At 50.3% G+C, this 18,676-nt stretch overlaps 8 protein-coding genes across 8 annotated transcripts; 3 read left to right on the forward strand and 5 right to left on the reverse strand.

The window, feature by feature from the left end:
- Window positions 1-157: 157 nt before the first annotated feature.
- On the reverse strand, window positions 158-2,554 carry ACHE_11088A (uncharacterized protein; the record flags this gene model as incomplete). The annotated part of the gene is made up of 1 exon (XM_043275618.1): window positions 158-2,554. The coding sequence occupies one exon, from the start codon at window positions 2,552-2,554 to the stop codon at window positions 158-160; it is 2,397 nt and encodes a 798-aa protein (XP_043132208.1).
- A 1,306-nt stretch (window positions 2,555-3,860) lies between these two features.
- On the reverse strand, window positions 3,861-7,106 carry schA (serine/threonine protein kinase SCH9; the record flags this gene model as incomplete). The annotated part of the gene is made up of 3 exons (XM_043275619.1): window positions 3,861-5,298; window positions 5,352-6,635; window positions 7,060-7,106. The coding sequence occupies 3 exons, from the start codon at window positions 7,104-7,106 to the stop codon at window positions 3,861-3,863; spliced, it is 2,769 nt and encodes a 922-aa protein (XP_043132209.1).
- A 2,381-nt stretch (window positions 7,107-9,487) lies between these two features.
- Window positions 9,488-11,472, forward strand: ACHE_11090S (chromatin structure-remodeling complex subunit RSC7; the record flags this gene model as incomplete). The annotated part of the gene is made up of 3 exons (XM_043275621.1): window positions 9,488-9,536; window positions 9,619-10,774; window positions 10,830-11,472. 3 exons carry the CDS (start codon window positions 9,488-9,490, stop codon window positions 11,470-11,472), a joined length of 1,848 nt encoding a protein of 615 aa, XP_043132210.1.
- A 439-nt stretch (window positions 11,473-11,911) lies between these two features.
- Window positions 11,912-12,750, reverse strand: SNF7 (ESCRT-III subunit protein SNF7; the record flags this gene model as incomplete). The annotated part of the gene is made up of 4 exons (XM_043275622.1): window positions 11,912-11,991; window positions 12,048-12,256; window positions 12,310-12,517; window positions 12,576-12,750. 4 exons carry the CDS (start codon window positions 12,748-12,750, stop codon window positions 11,912-11,914), a joined length of 672 nt encoding a protein of 223 aa, XP_043132211.1.
- A 385-nt stretch (window positions 12,751-13,135) lies between these two features.
- On the forward strand, window positions 13,136-13,606 carry ACHE_11092S (nuclear telomere cap complex subunit Ten1; the record flags this gene model as incomplete). Its single annotated transcript, XM_043275623.1, has 2 exons — window positions 13,136-13,221; window positions 13,303-13,606. The coding sequence occupies 2 exons, from the start codon at window positions 13,136-13,138 to the stop codon at window positions 13,604-13,606; spliced, it is 390 nt and encodes a 129-aa protein (XP_043132212.1).
- An 861-nt stretch (window positions 13,607-14,467) lies between these two features.
- On the forward strand, window positions 14,468-15,899 carry ACHE_11093S (putative 3-beta hydroxysteroid dehydrogenase/isomerase family protein; the record flags this gene model as incomplete). The annotated part of the gene is made up of 3 exons (XM_043275624.1): window positions 14,468-14,696; window positions 14,752-15,403; window positions 15,458-15,899. The coding sequence occupies 3 exons, from the start codon at window positions 14,468-14,470 to the stop codon at window positions 15,897-15,899; spliced, it is 1,323 nt and encodes a 440-aa protein (XP_043132213.1).
- A 234-nt stretch (window positions 15,900-16,133) lies between these two features.
- On the reverse strand, window positions 16,134-17,777 carry ACHE_11094A (putative secondary metabolism biosynthetic enzyme; the record flags this gene model as incomplete). Its single annotated transcript, XM_043275625.1, has 1 exon — window positions 16,134-17,777. The coding sequence occupies one exon, from the start codon at window positions 17,775-17,777 to the stop codon at window positions 16,134-16,136; it is 1,644 nt and encodes a 547-aa protein (XP_043132214.1).
- Window positions 17,778-17,858: 81 nt separating this feature from the next.
- Window positions 17,859-18,674, reverse strand: ACHE_11095A (beta-ketoacyl reductase; the record flags this gene model as incomplete). The annotated part of the gene is made up of 2 exons (XM_043275626.1): window positions 17,859-18,236; window positions 18,312-18,674. 2 exons carry the CDS (start codon window positions 18,672-18,674, stop codon window positions 17,859-17,861), a joined length of 741 nt encoding a protein of 246 aa, XP_043132215.1.
- Window positions 18,675-18,676: the final 2 nt, after the last annotated feature.

Raw genomic sequence — 18,676 nt, forward strand, 5'->3', positions numbered from 1 at the left:
GGATCTCGAAATGATGGAAGAAAAAAAAAAAAAAGAGAATAGTATACAAACGACAGCGAAAGAATCATCATCAATACCATAAACGCCTTCCCGGTGCGTGCCTTTTTGAGGTACCGTGTCCCATGGCATAAGAAGAAAGTTGGGCCAAAGGCCTGGGCTAAAATAGCCGCTTAAGATCAATCACGTCCAGATGATTTGGACGTTCCCGTTCCATGTGAAACCACCAATCTCGACCGTTCTTGTGCCCGTAATTCCATGACCCTGTGCAAGTCTCTTTCTCCCAGGGGAGATGTGGTGTTGCTCCAAAACTCATTGGCGTTGAGGGAGTCGTGGGCGTTGCTGGACTGTTGACGGTGTTGAGGGACATCATGGATCGACTGCCAATACTACCCCATAACCGTGGCGTTGCAATTGTTGTCGATGCTGGAGAAGCTGGCTCCTCCGGAGGTGGTCGTGACCCTGTTTTATTCCCAAAGCAATGTACCCCAACACCAGCTGCATAGTTGAGAGACTGGTTGGACGCCAAAATGTGTTTCCACGCGACGAGACCACCATCCGCGTCTTGTCCAGGGAGATCGGGACGCAAAATGAACTTTGGAATTGACACGTCCCGATCACCTGACCGCGAGCCTATACGGCCCATATATGCAGGCATGTGAAAATCAAATACCGTGACTGGTCCATCCGATTGTTTTTGCTCTGCTGCCGCTGTGGGATTGAGCTGAGGCCGCTCGCGGGCTGACCAAGACCCAAAAGCTTCCATGTCGGCATCGAAATCATCGTCATCGTCAGACTCAGCGTCCTCCAGCGCATTGTCGGGTACGTAGGAATCCGAGTGGTCTGTAATCAAACATCTCATCCCAGTTTCGTTGTCCTTGGCGGCCATATCGATGAATGTCTGGGCACGGATGCGAGCCGACGTCAGATTGTTACCCGCAGGAAGAGCCATAGGTCGTGCTTTGACGGAGCCGTGAGAGCTGCGAGGTAGACTGTAGCGATCGGGCTGAAGCAGAGCCTGTCCCTTGGGAATCGGTTGGCAGACGCCTTGCAGGACGCCTGGGGGCTCGATATCAGACGGGGCGCGCAGCGCCTCGAGACGCGGAAATCCTGAAGAGATGATGCTCTGGGCGAGGTGGGAGTTGGGGGTATCGGTGTGCTTAGGAGGCTTGACAAAGGGGGCATAGTCCAGCTTGCTCAACGCCGTGCCGGGATTCGGGACGGCGACATCCCAATGCAAGTATTTCAGGGTGGAGGAGGCCAGCAGAGGTTGGAATACCATGGCATCGGGTTCGACCTGTGGGCATGTGTCGGATTGGACAATCTGGAAACGCTCCAGCTGGCACAGAGAGGAGAGAATCTTGGAAATGACCAGTAACGACTCAACCTTCTGCTCAATCAAGGTCAGCGACTTCAGGGACTGTGACTCGGGCCGCGAGGTGTATTGGGTCAGACCGGTGTCGGTGACACCGGGAAGACGCTCGAGACGCAAGGACTCGAGGGGCGGAAGACAGAGCAGAGCGCTGTCGGCAAAGGCATCTGCATGGAAGCCAGTTATACAAAGATGTCGAAGGGAGGGCAGCATGGTGAGCATGCGTAGGAAAATGCTGGGTTCGAGGGTGCTCTTGTGCTCGTCGAGGGCGTAAAGGGTCATGGTCTCCATATGAGACCAGGAAGCGTGGTAGTCGAGGAACTCAAACATCTGGAGGGGTCCAAGACTACCGGGGCATGAAGAAATGCGTGGAGACAACTCGGATGCCTCAGAGGTCTCGCGGGCCTCGCCAATAATCCAGGTGTGTTCCTTGAGCTTTTTGCGGGTGGAGAGGGCGTGTGTGAGACGGTCGAATTCGTGATGGTATGGAATGGAGAGGCCAAGCAGACGTTCGAGATTGGGACAGACCATGACGACAGAGGCGACGAGATCGCGATATTCCTCCCATTGACCGACGTGTTTCCCGGAAGTGAAGAGCAATTCCATCTGGGGAACGCGGAGTTCGAGAACCAGGTTGGCCAGCAATTTCCTTTCCCGTAGGGTACGACGGAGCAACTTCAGACGACTGCCGCGTTTGAGCCGGTACTTCTTGAGTTGTGCGGGGGAATCATTTCCAACAATATGGATACGATTGTATAGTTTGGCACGCACCGCCTTCTCCCAGACGCGGCAGGTGAGGGAGAGGGAATGCAGATCGCGCTGGAAGCAGGTCACACAGCCATTCTGGTGGCAGCCGGTATGCAGGGTCTCAAGCTGGGCGAGAATAACATCATAGACCTCCTGGGGCAGACGCTTGATCACGGGCTCGAGGATACGATCGAGAGAAGCAGCGGAATCGCACAGGCGCCAAGATGCGGAGGAAGTAGGCGATGTCGGAGAGTAGGCAGAGGTGGGCGCGGTGGACGCGACACTGTAATTGGAACGGAACGACGAGACGGAGGAAGTCGGTGATGTAGGCGAGCTTGGAGATGGAGGCTGTTGACTCTGGAGATCGCGATAGAAGTTGCCGGAGGGGGCATAGGGCACAGCATCGTGGCTGGCAACGGTGTTGACGACGGCGTTCATAGCGACATTGGAAGAATAACGAACGGATTAGCCGGTATAAGGAACGACTGCAAAAAAACAAAATATGCTAAGGAATGACTGAAGAAAAAAAGAATGAATGTATGGAAAAAAAAAGAAAGAAAGAAAGAAGAATGTGATAGAGAGAGAGATGGAGAAATGAGGCGAAGAGAGAGAAAATAGTGTAGGAAAGGAGAGAGAAGAGGCAGAGGATATTTACTGTATCAAGAAAGATCCTCGTGACCCACACGGCATGAGGTGCATTCAGGAGAGAACTAGCCGTATTTGGTTAGTGTCTTTACGTGAGTTTACTTGCACTTGTACAGTATGAGTACAGAGCACGGAATACTACTACTGCTACAAATGTACAGAGGATATTAGGATATGATCATGATGTCTGTGTTTATTTCCAAATAGATATATACTATTCTCCCAAACCATGGTTGTCCCTACATAAACACACGACAGAGCAGCAGAGTACCGCTGGATGCAGTTCGGTGGACCGCTTGGCACTCTGAATCTTATCATCCCTTTTCAGCAGTCTTTACAACGACTGACTATGGGTAGAGAGAGAGAAAGAGAGAGAGAGAACACACTAGGTAGAGTAGGGCAGCTATTGTTCTATTATTGTATACATAGTTGAGATATATTGCGTGAACAGGGTTCTGCTCTGTACTCCGTATATAAAGTCCAATCATGCCACACTTCCCCAGTTTATACCCCTGTCCTGCAGTACCGTTGGAAAACAAGATCACCTGTTATACATCAACGCAGGTACCTCTGCATATCCGCAAGTGCCTTATCGCTGCTGAAACCCTGCCGGGTGTTTCAGGGTCTGCAGGGGTTATTTAAGTACTTGTACTACTAAAAAGTATAGCAACTCTTTGCTCATCGTACTACATGCGTACTAGCTCCGGACTCGGCTCGGACTCCATGAGTACACAGACTCAATGACAAATTGTAGATGACCCGTATCCAGAGCACTGTCCAGCACATTATTGTCTCAATTATCTCTAATGCTCGCTATACAGTACTCCGTACAGTACTGTATCTGTACGAAGGCACGTGAAAAGGGGGCCCCACGGGCGATCTCCCCATTGCCCGTGCAGACGCCAAGCATGACTAACGCTGCATCTCTCCGCTTTGGGAACTTAGGCAGTGCACACACTCTATACATTTCATAACACCAAGCATCGTCCATATATAACTGTGGGAATAAACAAATGGGTCCTTATAAACAATGCCACTGCAGACTCCAGTCATGCAAGAACAAGAAAGGGAATAATTAAACCAAAGGGAATAAGAATAATCACATATCAAAATGTTCATCAACGTGGAAAATCCCCGGCTCTGCCTCCCCCGTTTTCTGAACTCCACTCATCCGTTGCTGTTGCTCCGTCGCCCGATGCGATCGTTGCCACGCCTGGTCATCCATCCGAAGATCCTCATCCACCCGATCATCGCTCTCATCCGGGAAATGTTGGTCCATCGAGCTCTCATTCACAAATGTGAAGCCCTTGAAATTGGCCTGCATTCCCGGTGACAGTGGTGTTGACCCGGGCATCAATTCATTAGCCACGAGCGCCGCGTGCTGGTTAAGGTGTGCGTTTTGGTCAAACGCGTTCGTAAACTCGGGGTCAAAGTTTGACGTGTCTGTGTCCGACTTGAGTTTCGGCTTAAATGGCGGGATCACCTGCTTGGCGCACAGGGCGTCCCAGTCCACATCTGCGAAGAACGGGTGCGCCATGAGCTCCTTGGCGTCTTCCTTGGCTCCCAGTCGGTGCTTAGGGTTCCGATTGAGTAGACCCTTGACAAAGTTCCGCCCTTCGGTGCTGAGGGCGTCCCGAGGGAATCGCACCTTGCCAAATGCGATGTTCTTGTACATCTGCTGTGTGTCCTCCGCGTAAAACGGACTCCATCCACAGCACATCTCAAACACAAGTACTCCCAGAGACCAGAAGTCGACCATCTTCGTATACCCTTGCTCGTCTAGCAGCACTTCGGGCGCAAGATACTCGGTCGTTCCGCAGAATGTGTTTGTCGTGTCATCCCGGGTAAGATTTGCCTTGGAAAGACCAAAGTCGCAGAGCGCAATGTGCCCGTTGGCATCCAGCAGGATGTTTTCCGGTTTCAGATCCCGGTAGACAATGTCGTGCTCGTGCAGGTGTTGGAGGGACAAGATGAGCTCAGCAATGTAGAATTTGGCTCGCGCTTCCTGGAACCGTCCTTCCTTCTGGAGATGCCAGAACAATTCACCCCCGGACATGTAGTCCGTCACCAGGTACAGATCGGTAGGGGTCTGGAACGAGAACTTCAGTCCAACAATAAACGGAGACGCCGCCATTGCGGTCCGGACTAAAATGTTCCGTTCGCCAAGAGTGTGTGCAACCTCCTTCTTCTGAATGATCACCTTCTTCGACAACACCTTCATCGCGTATATCCGTTGCGTATCCTTCTTCATCACTTGGTAGACCTGACCAAATGTTCCCTTGCCGATGAGCTTGAGGATCTGGAAATCGTTCGGTCCGACCTGTTTCTTATCTGTTGTCTCAAACCGCATTTCCATCCGGATCTCTCCCGAGACCTGCGTATCACCCGCGCCGCGGGCAGTCAACGGGTACCATCCATCCATTCGGTCGTTTTCTTCGTTCAAATTGATGGTAAGCCGTACATGTCCCAGGAATGCTTCCTGGTTGCTCCGGTCATAGACAGATACATCGACTTCCGATTGCTCGCCAAGAACATCACTGCTTCTATTAGCAGCCGACTCACGTTACCAATAACCCAGAAAAAAACGTACAAAACAGCCTCATGATTCCAATGAGGATCAGTCATAAGCTTCCCCTTCTGATCATGACCTTCTAACAAACTGGGCAGACTGTTGCTGCTACTCTGTCGACTCTTCAAGGGAATGGCAATCGGTCGGCCCGCTTCCAAATCAGATTTCTCTTGCTCCTTTTGCTGTCGCTCAATCAAAGCTTCTTCTTCATCGTGCGCACTCTTTGAAATGACTTCGTTCGACTCGAATACACAAACCACATACGGATCGAAACCTGGTCGCAGCCCTCGAGCTTCGCAAATGGTAACAACGAGCTTGCCTTTGAGAGAACCGACGGACGGGTTAGAGGGAGACGAGGAACGGTCCCGGGAAGATGAGCCGGACGGGAATACCTCGTCCATCTTTCCAGCAATTTCTTCTGTCACTTCGTCCGTCTGTTGCGGCTTGGATTGCTCTGATTGCTCCGGGCATGATGTAGGCGGCTTATTGGTGTCAGTGGGGTGGCTTTCGGATTGGGCTCCATCATTGGACATGGCGCGAGGGGTAAGAGGAGGCGTGTTCTTTAGGCGCGACGCATCAGCCGCGTTCATGGTTAGCTTGACCAAATTCTCAGAAGACATGGAAACTCGGGGTGGTTTGTCATGGTCGACTACAGGGGCATCTGCCAGAGAAGGGAGACAAGGGTTGGAAAAATGAGATGCAAGAACAGTGTTGTCTGAGATACTGGACACTGGATGGGAAGTGTGACGCCGAGCGGTAGACTCCGGGACCGACGCCGCAGTTCCTCCGGACGGAACAGAGAGGTAACTTTTCAACGTGGTGAAAATAGAAGAACCCATGCCTTTGTCCGAGACCGAGGACACCATTTCTGTCTCATCCGGCTCTTTCTGCAGAAGGGAATGGGCAGAGCAATGGGGAGGTGTAGGTAGACTTGCAGGGCCCAAAGTCACTGACTTATTCTCCGAAACATGAGGCTTTTTGTCTGACGGGGCAGCGGAGGATTTGTCCGGGCCCATCATGACCAAGGGCTCAGAGGAAACGGAAGAGCGGCCAGACGAGCTTCGGCTCTCTGGAGCATGTGCGACAAGCGCATCTGCTTGTGGATTGTCCATGGGGTCGGGCAAGGAGAACGAGGTCGTTGATTTGGGACCAGAAGAGGGACCAACCTGGAAGTAATTGTTCATGATGGAGGGCTGAAGCTTATCTGTCGGATCCGGCTGCGGGGTAGTGATACCAGTAGGAGTGGGACTGTTGGACCCCATTTGAGGTTGGTGGGTTGCGTTATCCTGGAAAGGAAGAGGTTTTCTAAACAAGTGGTTAGTAATGCGTACGAACGGTGATAAGGCTGCTGATTTGGTGCAGGAACAGATGACAAGGAACAGGGGATTAAAAAAAACCGCTCCAGGAACAAAACTCCCGACCCGACCAGACCTTGGGCACGGTTCCTATTTTGTCATCGCGGTATGATGTGACTCAAAAGACAATGCGTATGTACGTGCATGAAAGGGGCAACGGTCAAGAAAGAGAAGAGGACATGTATGAAATGTGTCTGTGTGGCATAATCCAGAACAGGACTCTATGTCCGTCTGACGACACTGTTGTCCTTCCTCCTTCCTGTTCATATTCCACAGAGCCACCACCATAATGAAGAGAATAATGGGGACAATAGAGAGCCACATCCCACAGGGGGGACAACATGAAGACAAAAGGAAGGCTCGTGGCTACTCACGGTGTCGACTCCTCACGCAACTCTGTTCCACCCTGAGCAGTTGCCATTCTTCTCCCCACAAATAATTCCTTTGCGCGAGATAATATGCGGAGTGTTGACGACGAAATGATAATTAGGAAGCTTCGTCAGGCAGAATGGTGGGGGTGATAAGTCGTAAGAGTAGTCGGGAGAGTGGCGATTAGGCTTTCCCTGTTAGCCACCGCAGCGGGGGAAATCGAAGACGTCGGTGAATGCGAAGGAGGGCGAGGATAAGGATTTGAATGCCTTGAATGTTAATGATTACTTGTCGTTTGCTGCGTGGATGTGGTAAAGTGGCAGGTCGGGGTGTGCGGAGTCGAAGTCAGTCGAGGAAAAAATTATTGAAAAAGGGAAAATTGCTTTGACGTTAACGGAGCCAAGGAAGACGACTTCGGGGTTCGGGGGGGTGTGCGATGGAGTGTTGTTATTAAGGTCACCGATTTATTTGCAGAAGAAGCTGAGACATAAGGCTGGTAATTTGATATTCAAAGAAAAGAAACAAAAAGGAAAAAGTAATGATGATACCAAAGTACAGTCACTGATCGAGGTACAATTCTTCTTACTCAGAGGTCTCGATGCGCCGGGCGGACCACAACATCGAGACACAACAATAATAGAAAAGCGAAAAAAAGAAAGAAAGAGAATTTATAGAGAAGATTCGATGTTTTATTTTAATCAACACAGATCAAATGAACAGCCTCAATGGCATGAGTTGCAGTCAGAATGCCTGGTGGCGTCGGGGCTGAATAATACTGGACAGGGACCACCAACTAATCCAACCGTTCAAATCATGCTGTAGAAAAGTCAGCGAAGTCAGAAGAAATAAGAGTCTTTTCACGTGTGAACGGTCAAATAGATCAATGGTTTAAATCAACTGACTTGCTTGGAGTCCTATCTATACAAGTCCGGGGTACACGGAGTAAATATAGAACCATTACCATCTCTTTATACTAAGACTTATACATAGATAATATCATCTCATGCCAACTCCTCACGTTAACAGGATTAATAGTTGGTATGCATGCCTTTTTGTCTTCACTACAGCATCCTCGCCTCAGACGAAGCTTCATCCCCTGAAGGGTCGGAATCCTCCATCCTCTAATTTTTCCCGAATATGGCGGTGGAGCAGACAATGCTGCATGCCAGATGCCGTCATCTTCTGTTTCTTTAGTTATTCAATCTCCCCATAATCCGGACTTTTGCGACACTGTTGGCTGCTGAGTTGCTAGGACCTCCAGACTAGAATTCAAAACGGCATAACTATCCGCTTTATTTTCGGATCTTGAGTCACGATCTCCCGGGATGATGATATATATTCCAAATTCAACGGCCTGGGCCACGTCGAGGATAAACATGCATATGTCCTCAGCATAAGATCACGGAGTTTCCGAGAGTCAGCTCCCTTGCTTCTTTCTGCACATCACCCGTCACAGCAGCCGTCGTTGATTAACTGCCGTGATATCAGAGGACCCCTTTAGCATTGGATGCAGTAGCGGGTGCATGGTGACATACTCGTATATCTCGAAACTCACTCCGGATTTGATGGCAAAATTTACCGACCAGATGAGGGGATACTATGCATATTGATTGACTCTTTCATTGGTTCATGAGTGGCTTCTGAACAACCCCGATCGGCCTATTCCCTTACTGCAGAACAGCCACCCACTCATCCAATACGAGTATATAAATCCATCAGCATGCACCCGTTGTTACATCCGAAGCGGCTACTGAATGACTCGACCAGTAGATCGAGTCAGATGCAATCATAACAGCAGCAGCAGCCATACTCGCTGGATCCCTACTCTGTACAATCGCCCCTCAATGGCCAACCGGGTACCCGCATTAATCCCGCCTATATCAGAGCATATCGTGCTGAGTCCAGCGAATCACTCTCACCGCATCTTTGCATGTGAATGTGAGTGGTTCAAAGAAAGCATTATCAAACTCAGATTCGCTGGCAACCCGATGTCTACTGGACGTAGTCAGTGCGACCCTTCTCGAACAAGATAGACTATCATAGAAGCATGGAGAGCGTCATCGCCCGGCCTGGTTTTGATTTCCGGATCAATAAAATGCTTCGTATAGACGAGGGGTTGGATGCGCGATAGAGGCATTAACGTTGGCAAATGACCGATGTCGATATGGATGCGCCCGGATGCGTGACGTCACTGGGGTCTTAGACTTATCGCCAAGTATTCGTAGGGCTTAGGGTTTAGAGCACGTGGCACCGGAGACTTCTTTGTTGCCCCAGGCACCGACAGGCTGTCGGAGGAATCATATTCCAGCCCCGACATTACGGGATCCTGTCCGTCACTCGACGCCAAAGTCGCGAAGAGCCTCTTTTCCCGTGCAGCTCTAGGACTGGTCTACGAACCCTTTCTACCTTGTTTCCTACATATACGTGCCAGCTATGGCCAGGAAACCTAGAGCAGCTGCTCAGGCAGCGGCTCAATCTATCAGTATGTCAATTCTTTCTCCCTCCCTTCCTTTTTCGATTCTACAAGTAGAGAAGCAGAGACACGTAGAGACTGACTGATATAGAAAATGTTCCTCCACCTCCCGAACAATCCGACGAAGAAATGGCCGAAGCCGAAGCCCCATCGCATGAACCTTCCCCCGTAGAGGAGCAGGAGGAGGAAGAAGAAGAAGAGGAAGAAGAGGAACCCAGAGAAGACGCGTCCGAGAAGGAACCAGAACAAGAACAAACCGAACAAAGCGAACAGCACGAAGAACCCGAGCAAGAGCAGCCTCAAGAAGAAGCTGAAACTGAGACTGCGACACCAGCAGCTACAGCGACGCCAGCGCAGGATTCGAATACCCCGTCGCACCCGGATTCGCCCTCTCGTTTGGGTCGACCTGCAATTCCGCGAAAGCGCCGCATTGGTCGTCCGCCGAAGAACCGCCCGCCGGACTGGGACTTACAGGATGATGGTTTTGCTCAGTCTCCGAACCATGTCGGTACCCCTGCGAAGAGACGACGCGGCCGTCCGAATGCCAGTGGTGGTCGATGGGCGCGGAATCGCGGAGCTTCGCATGTGTCACAGGTCCCGGTTGACAAGGAAGGAAAAGCGATGGAAGTTGCGAACGACGAGGTGGTTCTACCGGAAGACGCAGAGGGAGAGACTAAAGTCGACAAAAATGGGAACCTTCTGGGCGATAGAGAGTACCGAGTCCGTACGTTCACGATCCTCGATCGCGGCGACCGCAAGTACATGCTTTCTACAGAACCGGCGCGGTGTATCGGTTTCCGGGATTCCTATTTGTTCTTCCAGAAGCATCGCATGCTCTATAAGATCATCATCGATGATGAGGCTAAGCGCGACCTCATCGACAGGCACATCATCCCCCACTCCTACAAGGGACGTGCTATCGGCGTGGTGACGGCGCGGTCTGTGTTCCGTGAATTCGGTGCCAAGATTGTCGTTGGAGGCAGGAAGATTACCGATGAGTACTATGTGCAAGAAGCGCGTGAGCGCGGTGAGGTCGAAGGCGAGTTGGCAGTGCCAGAGGACAAACTGCCCCCGCCAGGAGAACCCTACAACCGGAACCAGTACGTCGCATGGCACGGTGCCAGCAGTGTTTATCACACCACAGGCCCGTCGATTCCTCTACCGACTGGCAAGGTGGTGGATTCGAAGAAGCGCAAGGTGACGGTTACTGGCGTTAACTGGATGATGGAACACGCGCGTGAAGCTAGGTTGGTGACACCTTCATCCTTGCACTTTTCCGTGGACGTTGCTAACAGAACGAAGCACATATAATTCATCCATTCTCACTGCCCGACGCACAAACCTGGAAGGGTCCTACGATATTCACACGAACGTAATGCAATACCCCAAGATCATGCAATCCACCCACGCACGTTGGGAGCGTGTTCCCCCGCCAGACCCGCGCGTCGCCTCCCGACTAGCTCAGGGCCTGTCATCTCTAAGCCTGACAAACGGCGCTGAAACCGAAGAACCCGGCCCCAATGGCAACAAGGATAAGGATGAGGACATGAACGAATCCCAAGACCAACTCGACGAAACTACCTCCACTAAACAAACGGAACCAGACACAACCACGCAATCCCCCTTCCCAACCGTTCCCGCTCCTCTCTCGCGCCGCTTCGCCATCCACGACATCCACTACGAAACACCACCTCATTCCAACCTCGGCATCCCTGGCCCAGATGGCGACGTCCACGATCTCGGTTCGAATGGACTTATCAGCACTGCAAACCCGCAGCATCCCGAGTTCGTCACTCCGGAGATTCTCGATGAGTTGCCGCCGGAGTGCAGGGAAGCGTTGCTGGAATCTGCTGCCAGCGAGTGGGAGTGGAAGGAGAGATGGGGCAGTGAGGGGAGGGATGCGGCAAGGGCGACGCCGTTGAAGAGTTATGCGTGGTTTCCATGATTATGATTTTTGATATTTTTCTGCTTGTTATGTTTTGCTCTCGATGGCATGGGATTGGGTCTTTTTCTTTGGGTGGCAGGAGAAAGGGAGTTTCGTTTCTGCTGCAAAACTGATTAATTGAGGTCTTCATATTTATTAGCCCCTTTTGAAGATACCTCTATTATACACATAATCCATAAAAAAGCCAAATGAGTGACTGGATATGTGGAAAGGTAGTAAATCTCATTGAGCACATGTATGACGGTTTATCAGCGAACCTAAAACAAACACATCCCCAGAAACGGTAACCCAATTACGCCAATCGAGTATGAATAGGAATAAAGTATTAGAATGAAGAATAAAAGTATTCCCGGTAGAACATTCATCATGCATTAAGGCTTGAAAGGAAAAAGGAGGAGAAAAACGCTAAAACGAAATCAAAGACGAGAGACATGCATCATCACATGGCCATTTCTGCACGGAGCTTCTCGAGCTCTGCTTCCTCGTCTTCTTCCTCGGCTTGCTTCGTTTTGTCCTTGGCTGGTTCTTGTTAGGAATTGCCTGACCGTAGAGTGAGGGAGTGGATGTAGACTTACGCTCTCCATTTGCGGCAGCAGGTAACCGATTGATCTGGTCGGCCACAGGCACTGTTCCTGTCTTGAGCATACGCTCATCCATAGCCTCCTGCTCCAATCCTTCGAGTTCGGCATCCAACTCGTCTTCGTCTGGTTGTTCGCCCACGGACTGGCTGGTGATAGCCTGGGCGATTTCCTCGCTGAGTTGGTGTTGTTCTCGGAGTTGATCCCTGATATTATTAGCCCCTACATCGTTCCCCGTTCCCACCAGAAGGATACATACATCGTCTCATCAACCTTATCGATCGTCATAGAACCGTGAATCTGTGTCATGGCAGAACCAGCCGCCTTCATCGCATTCAAAGTCTCCTGGTTGATATTCGCCGCTTCGATGGAGTAAATCTGCTGTTCGAGCTGGGTAATCTGCGCCGTCGTCTGTTCAAGGTTCTTCTCGTGGACCTTTTTTCTCCGAAGAGCCGCTTTCGCAACAGCTGTTTGCTAAAGTCAGAATCCGTCTCCCCCTCGCAAAGTAAGAACACATAAACACACCAGTTTTATTTGCCGCAACATTCTTCTTCGCTATCGCCTCCTGCTCCTCCATCTGATTCTCCAGATGTCTCTCCCGCTTCTGTAGCATGTCCAGCTGCTCCCGCAGCATCAGGATGGCATTCTTGGGCGCATCCTTGCGCTTCTGGGCTGCTGCTCCGCCAAACCAGGACCACATCTTGTCTTCCGCGGTTGTTGTGTAGTGTCTTTGGTATTGAAGTTTCGGTCTGGTTCGTCGATAAGGTCAATCTTAGAACGTGGTGGGGGATGGATGAAGAGATAACGACAGCGTTTTCGATCCGGGCGATAAGAGGGAGAAAAGGTATAAAAGGGACCTTGTTAGCTGTAAGAATGAGCGATCGAGCTCTGCTGAAATCGAAGATCGGGATGATTCGAGGTGTTCGCTGGCGAGTGCCTGGAGATGATGCTTGCCTTTTCCCCTCCGGTGGTCATGACGCGCCGCCGATCGACGACACGTGACCTCCGCTGTTTTTAGCAGTGTTCGGAGAGTACTCTTCTAACTCTTCAACTATGCGGGAAAGGAATAGGTAAAAAAGGCAGGAATGACTACACCATTACCATCTAGATTGGTATTCCTCTCGCAACTTCATTCTCTTCCCTCGGACTCCAAAGTGCGATTCCTGGGCTGGTGCGTTGAGACTCCAGCCCATCCATATACATGCTTGCTACAAAGGAATCACAAGAATTTGAACTAACAAAGTGCCTCAAGCGTAAGAATCTACAATGTCGCAACAGGCCACCTCATCCTCGAACACAACTACCCCCGCCAAGCAGGGAAAGACGCCATTATAGCGGTGGATATCAACCCTCTGCTTGAGACAGTTACGTCGGAGGAACTGCGTGTGGGCACTTGGGTGAATGTGCTTGGATATGTAAGAAAGCCGGTGCAAGATACTGGTAAAGAGGACTATGTCGAGGCGGTTATGGTATTTCCGGCTGGACCGGTTTCGTTGGGGGAGTATGAGAGGACTGTACGGAGTGCACAGGATGTGGATTTGGCCAGGGGACTATGAGGTACTTGGCGTGTTTTTAAATTGACAGGATTGTGCTGATGAATATTATAATTTATAGTTGATGGCTTGCTATTTTTGCATTGTTGCACATCTACCCGTTTTTCGGAGACACATGAATCAGGCTATACCTGCTTTGTCCCTGTCATTTCACTGCTACAATGTCTTGCCTACATACTCTTAAAGGGAAAGCATTCGGGGTAAGACTAGGCTCATGGACTGAATGTTTAGCGTACACCTAACGGTTTCGGTTACACAGTTGTGGCTTCCATATGCGGACACACAGGCGATTGATCGATGTATTAAAATCCGGATCTAGAAGGACATCTTTTGGGAGAAAAGAGAGCTCTACGAGCAATACGACAGCAGTAATTCACAAGGGATTGCTGGTATAGTGTACGTGAAATTCTCTGATTCGTTCGGGATCAGTATAAGAAGCCCTAAATTCAAGCGTTCTCAAATCTATATAGATGAATAATTGTTTTGGAAAAGTGAATGCTGGATATTTCTCATGAAGCATCGTCGTGGTTACTCAGACAGTGATGCTTCTTCACATCTAAAGATCCCTAATCATTGGATTATAAGCAAATTTCACGTTACACATAATCCATGCATAGCCATTAAGAAGCAGAGGTAGTTGAATAGTTCCCGTAACGGTCAAGCGAGATCTAATCTGATAATCGCCACGCTATTACTAACTCCGAGAAATTTCCACTTCAGGGGTTTTCGGCTCTGGAGCTCTGGATATTCCGAGAAGATACAGTACAGTACAGGGACAGTGAATGCGACAACGGTTAAACTTTCACTGTAGCTATCAAATTCTTCCAACGCCTCCAATTGCACTGCTATCCTCGATTAGACAACATGCTACTCATCGTGGCTGCCGTTGTGGCCCTGACTTTGACCCTCTACCTCTACCACGTCAATCGTGCAATGACTTTAGTCCCTGAAGAGGCACTCAAATTCTCACCTCATCGCTGGACCGTTGAAGAGATCACGAAAACCTACGAGCAAAGCATTGGATCTCCGGTCGACGTGATCAAGCATCTGCCTCCTAAGCAGAATCGTCGCTATGTTGTCGTTGGTGGATCAGGTAGCTACTTTCCTATTCTTTGCCAAAAAGTGAAGCATGGTGCTGATTGAAACAGGCCTCGTGGGTAACTGGATCGTCACTCATCTATTAGCCCGTGGTGAAAACCCAGCAGCAATTCGCATCCTGGACCTTCTGCCACCTCGCCAGCAAATCTTAGACCAGGGCGTCGTCTTCATCAAGACCAACATCACGGACAAGACGGCTGCCTCTGACGCTTTTACCCAATCCTGGCCCAGCAAGGAAATCGACCAACTCCCCCTTACCGTCTACCACACCGCAGCCGTCATCCGTCCAGCGGAGCGCCATAAGGCTCTTCTTCACCTCTGCACAACAGTCAACGTCGGGGGAACTCGTAACGTGCTTGAAGCTGCGCAGACCGCTGGCGCTAGCTGTTTTATCGCCACGTCTTCTGGTTCTGTTGGACTGCGACGAGCATCGTTTTGGGTTCCGCCGTGGATTAGCGCGCCAAAACGTCTGGTTCAAGTCCTGAGGGATCAAGCCGTTGATCAACCCAAAGAGCACAACCAATTCTTTGGAAACTACGCTGTGTCCAAGTACCAAGCAGAGAACCTGGTTCGTGGTGCGGATAGCGCGGAGTCGGGTTTCAGGACAGGCTGTATTCGTCCCGCGAATGGTATCTACGGCATTGGTGCGGATGGCAGTGGTAGCATTCTTGGACTTTATTTGCGAAGCGGTGGTAATCCTACGTAGGTCTCATTCATAACCCCCACGAGAGTCAGAAAAGCTAATGAAGGAAATAGATGGACAGCACCAATCATCCAAAACTTCGTCAACGCCGAAAACGTCTCTATCGCCCATCTCCTCTACGAGCAGCAACTCGTCTCTCCAATTTCAGAGAATAAAAACATCGACATTGGTGGCCAATATTTTGTCATCACAGACCCAAACCCTCCTGTCACTTTCAGCGATGTCTACCTCTTGCTCACCACGCTCTCCAAAACACCCATGAACTTCACTTACGTTTCCGCTGTTCCCTTATTCCTCATGTCGTATGCTGTTGAGTTCTATGCTGTCATTCAATATCGCTTTCTGTCATGGTTGTTGCCCCCTCTGTCCTGGGAGCTGGCGCAGCTGCAGCCTGCTTTGTTTTCTGTGTCTGATGTGCATACTATCGCGGATGAAGCCGGAGCAGGGTGGACTGGGGTATTCTGCGCCTATCAACACGCTGAATGGGATGTGTAAGGGGGTGGAAGCGTGGAATCGCAAGGTCACCAAAGATACGTGATTGCAGAGAGAAGATGAAATACTGGATGACCTTTTAAAAAATAACATGTATTTCATGGATACTAATTGTGTGTATACTAAAATTAAAGGAATAATAAGGAATATTTAGTGGTATAAGAAATATTCTGAAGTACCCCCAACGGCGACAACTTTCCCAACGTCAAGCGTTCTCTCATCCTTTACAAGTAGAGATCAGATCTTCGTCAAATTGACCCATTGAGGATGATACGTCCTGACCAACTCAGCCATTGACTTAACTTCCAAAATCTCCGGACAGTCTGCCAGCGCACGACGTACATTCTCTGTCCGATACATGGCCATATGTCCCGGACTTCCGCCTCCCCACCAGACATCGTGTTGTGACAACTGCTCATCCAGAAACGAGGTAGACAACTTGACCTTATGCTGACCTTTGCTGGAAACCTCCTCAATCCACTTGGAGGGTGCAACGCACCGCAAAGGAGAGGAGCAGCACGCACTGACGATCTCAAACGCTTCGGCCATGGTGATACTCTCCGCTTGCTTTGTATGAGCAAGATTATACACACGGCCCAAATTATCGTTGTACATGGAGATTCGTAACAAGGCTGAGCAGACGTAATCCACAGGGACAAATTGGTTCCGCTGCTGAGGTGGATCTGGATAGCAGCCTGTGAGGATGCAGTTGGACATCATTCGGTTCATCAAGTCTTCGGGCTTGCACACGCCGGTACTGCTGTGTCCCATAACGAGTCCGGGACGGTAGATAGCGATTGGGTACCCGCGGTCTATGGCATCCCATACAATGTTCTCTTGAACAAGCTTGCTTTGTGTATATCCCACATGCTGCCTCGCACGTTCTGTATCCAAGTTGGGTCTCTGGTCTTCCCCAACATCTTCCCCAGTAAGGAGACCCCTGGGTCCTGCTGCTCCTATGCTGGAAGTAAAGTGCAATGGTTTCAGACGCATGTGGCTGACAAACTTAAGGACGTGAAGAAGTCCGGTAGTATTGACATCGCGGTGAGAGGAGTACGGTAGAGTGTAGTTGACATATGCACCCAAATGGAAGACCACGCTTGCCCAATGCGCAAGCTGGTCAAACTTCTCTTGCCCAAGGCCGAAAGTTGGATCAGTCAGGTCTCCCGGGATCACAAGAAGCTTCGAGTCAAAATCCATTGTGAGTCCGTATTTGGTCAGGTTACGCTTAATCCGGGCCAACCCCGTTTCGGCGTCAGGTGCTCGAATTAGACAGGCAATAGTCTCGACCTGTGGCAGATGCGCAAGGGACGAGAGCAAGAAAGATCCTAGGAAGTCAGTGGCACCAGTGAAGAAGACCCGACCTTCGATATCAGAAAGCCAATTTGGAATCGGGCCTGAGACAGCTTGTATTGTCTTGCCCAGATCTGTATCTTGTCGGAGAATTTCGAGTTTGTCTGGAAGTGCAGTCGATGAAAGCAATGTATCGGCTGAAGCGCCCTTTTCGTATTTCTCACGGAGAATTTTGATGATGATTTTACTCAATGCGCCCACGGTCCCCGAGTTTGATATGTCCACAAGTGGCACATCAATCCCGGCATGCCGACGGCACCAACTTCGAATTTCAATGGCCATCAAGGAATCAATGGTGATCCTTGCCAGATCTTCCACTTCCATATCGTCGGGATAAGACATATGAGACGCAATCATCCTAGCAACCTCGATGATCACCTTCACCTCCGTTGATGGATCATCCAGCAGAGCGGGATCATTCTCAGTCGCAATGAGGAAGTTCCTGAATGCCCGGTGCTTCGAATCCACATTTGTTCCGCTGGGCACTATCAGGACATTCTCCCATGGAGCAAAGCGCGCCTCGCGCATCCATACTGGGATCACTCCCGGATCAGAAAGGGACTTCGTCGTAGCAAGGCCAATCACGAGCTGACTGGGCCCCCTCGATGATCAAGAAACGATAGCAGTCTCCAGGCCTTTGAGTAGATCGTTCTCCTCCAGAATCGGGACTGCAACAGAACGCGCCTGTTCTCGAATATCAGTAGCTTTCTCAAAGACATATCCAACATCGCCCATGAAGCCGACATCAAGTACGCTTGCAGTCAATCCTCGACATTGTCGATATCTCACAAAACTGTCCAGAAATGTATTTGCTGCTGCGTAATTTGTCTGGCCACTCAAACCGCAAATACCGGACAACGAACTAAACAGGATGAAGAAATCCAGCTGTGTGTCGCCCAAGGCATTATGAAGGTTCCATGTCCCTTGGACTTTGGGGGCAAGCGCGGCTGTCCATTCCTCATACCCCATGCTCATTAGAAGTTGATCCTGTTCGTACAATAGGAATGTGATCAGCAGAATGCCTTTTTTCTTCCTCGTTTAGGCAGTCGGTAATTGGCTTACTTTCAGTACCATGGTCATTTGCAAGACTCCTCCTACCGGCTTTCTGCATGCAGCAACAGCACGCCGGACATCTTCAATGTCAGCCACACTCCCTGCCACAACGGTTACGCCACAGCCATCCTGACTCTTAAGGTCTCGAACCAAAGCTTGGCTTTCGGGAGATGCTTGGCCAGATCGTGAAAGGAAAACCAAGTGCCGGGCCCCCTTCTCAACCATCCACCTCGCAACAGCACGTCCAATCCCGCCCAGACCGCCAACTAGAAGGTAAGAGACATCAGAGCGGAGACAAGCGGTCCCTTCTCGGGCTTTGGACACTGGTAGAGCCGATGAATCGTCGGGAATTTGGATAACGATTTTACCCATAT

Source organism: Aspergillus chevalieri, chromosome 1, assembly GCF_016861735.1.
Source record: "Aspergillus chevalieri M1 DNA, chromosome 1, nearly complete sequence".
In the NCBI taxonomy this organism is placed as follows: Eukaryota; Fungi; Ascomycota; class Eurotiomycetes; order Eurotiales; family Aspergillaceae; genus Aspergillus; species Aspergillus chevalieri.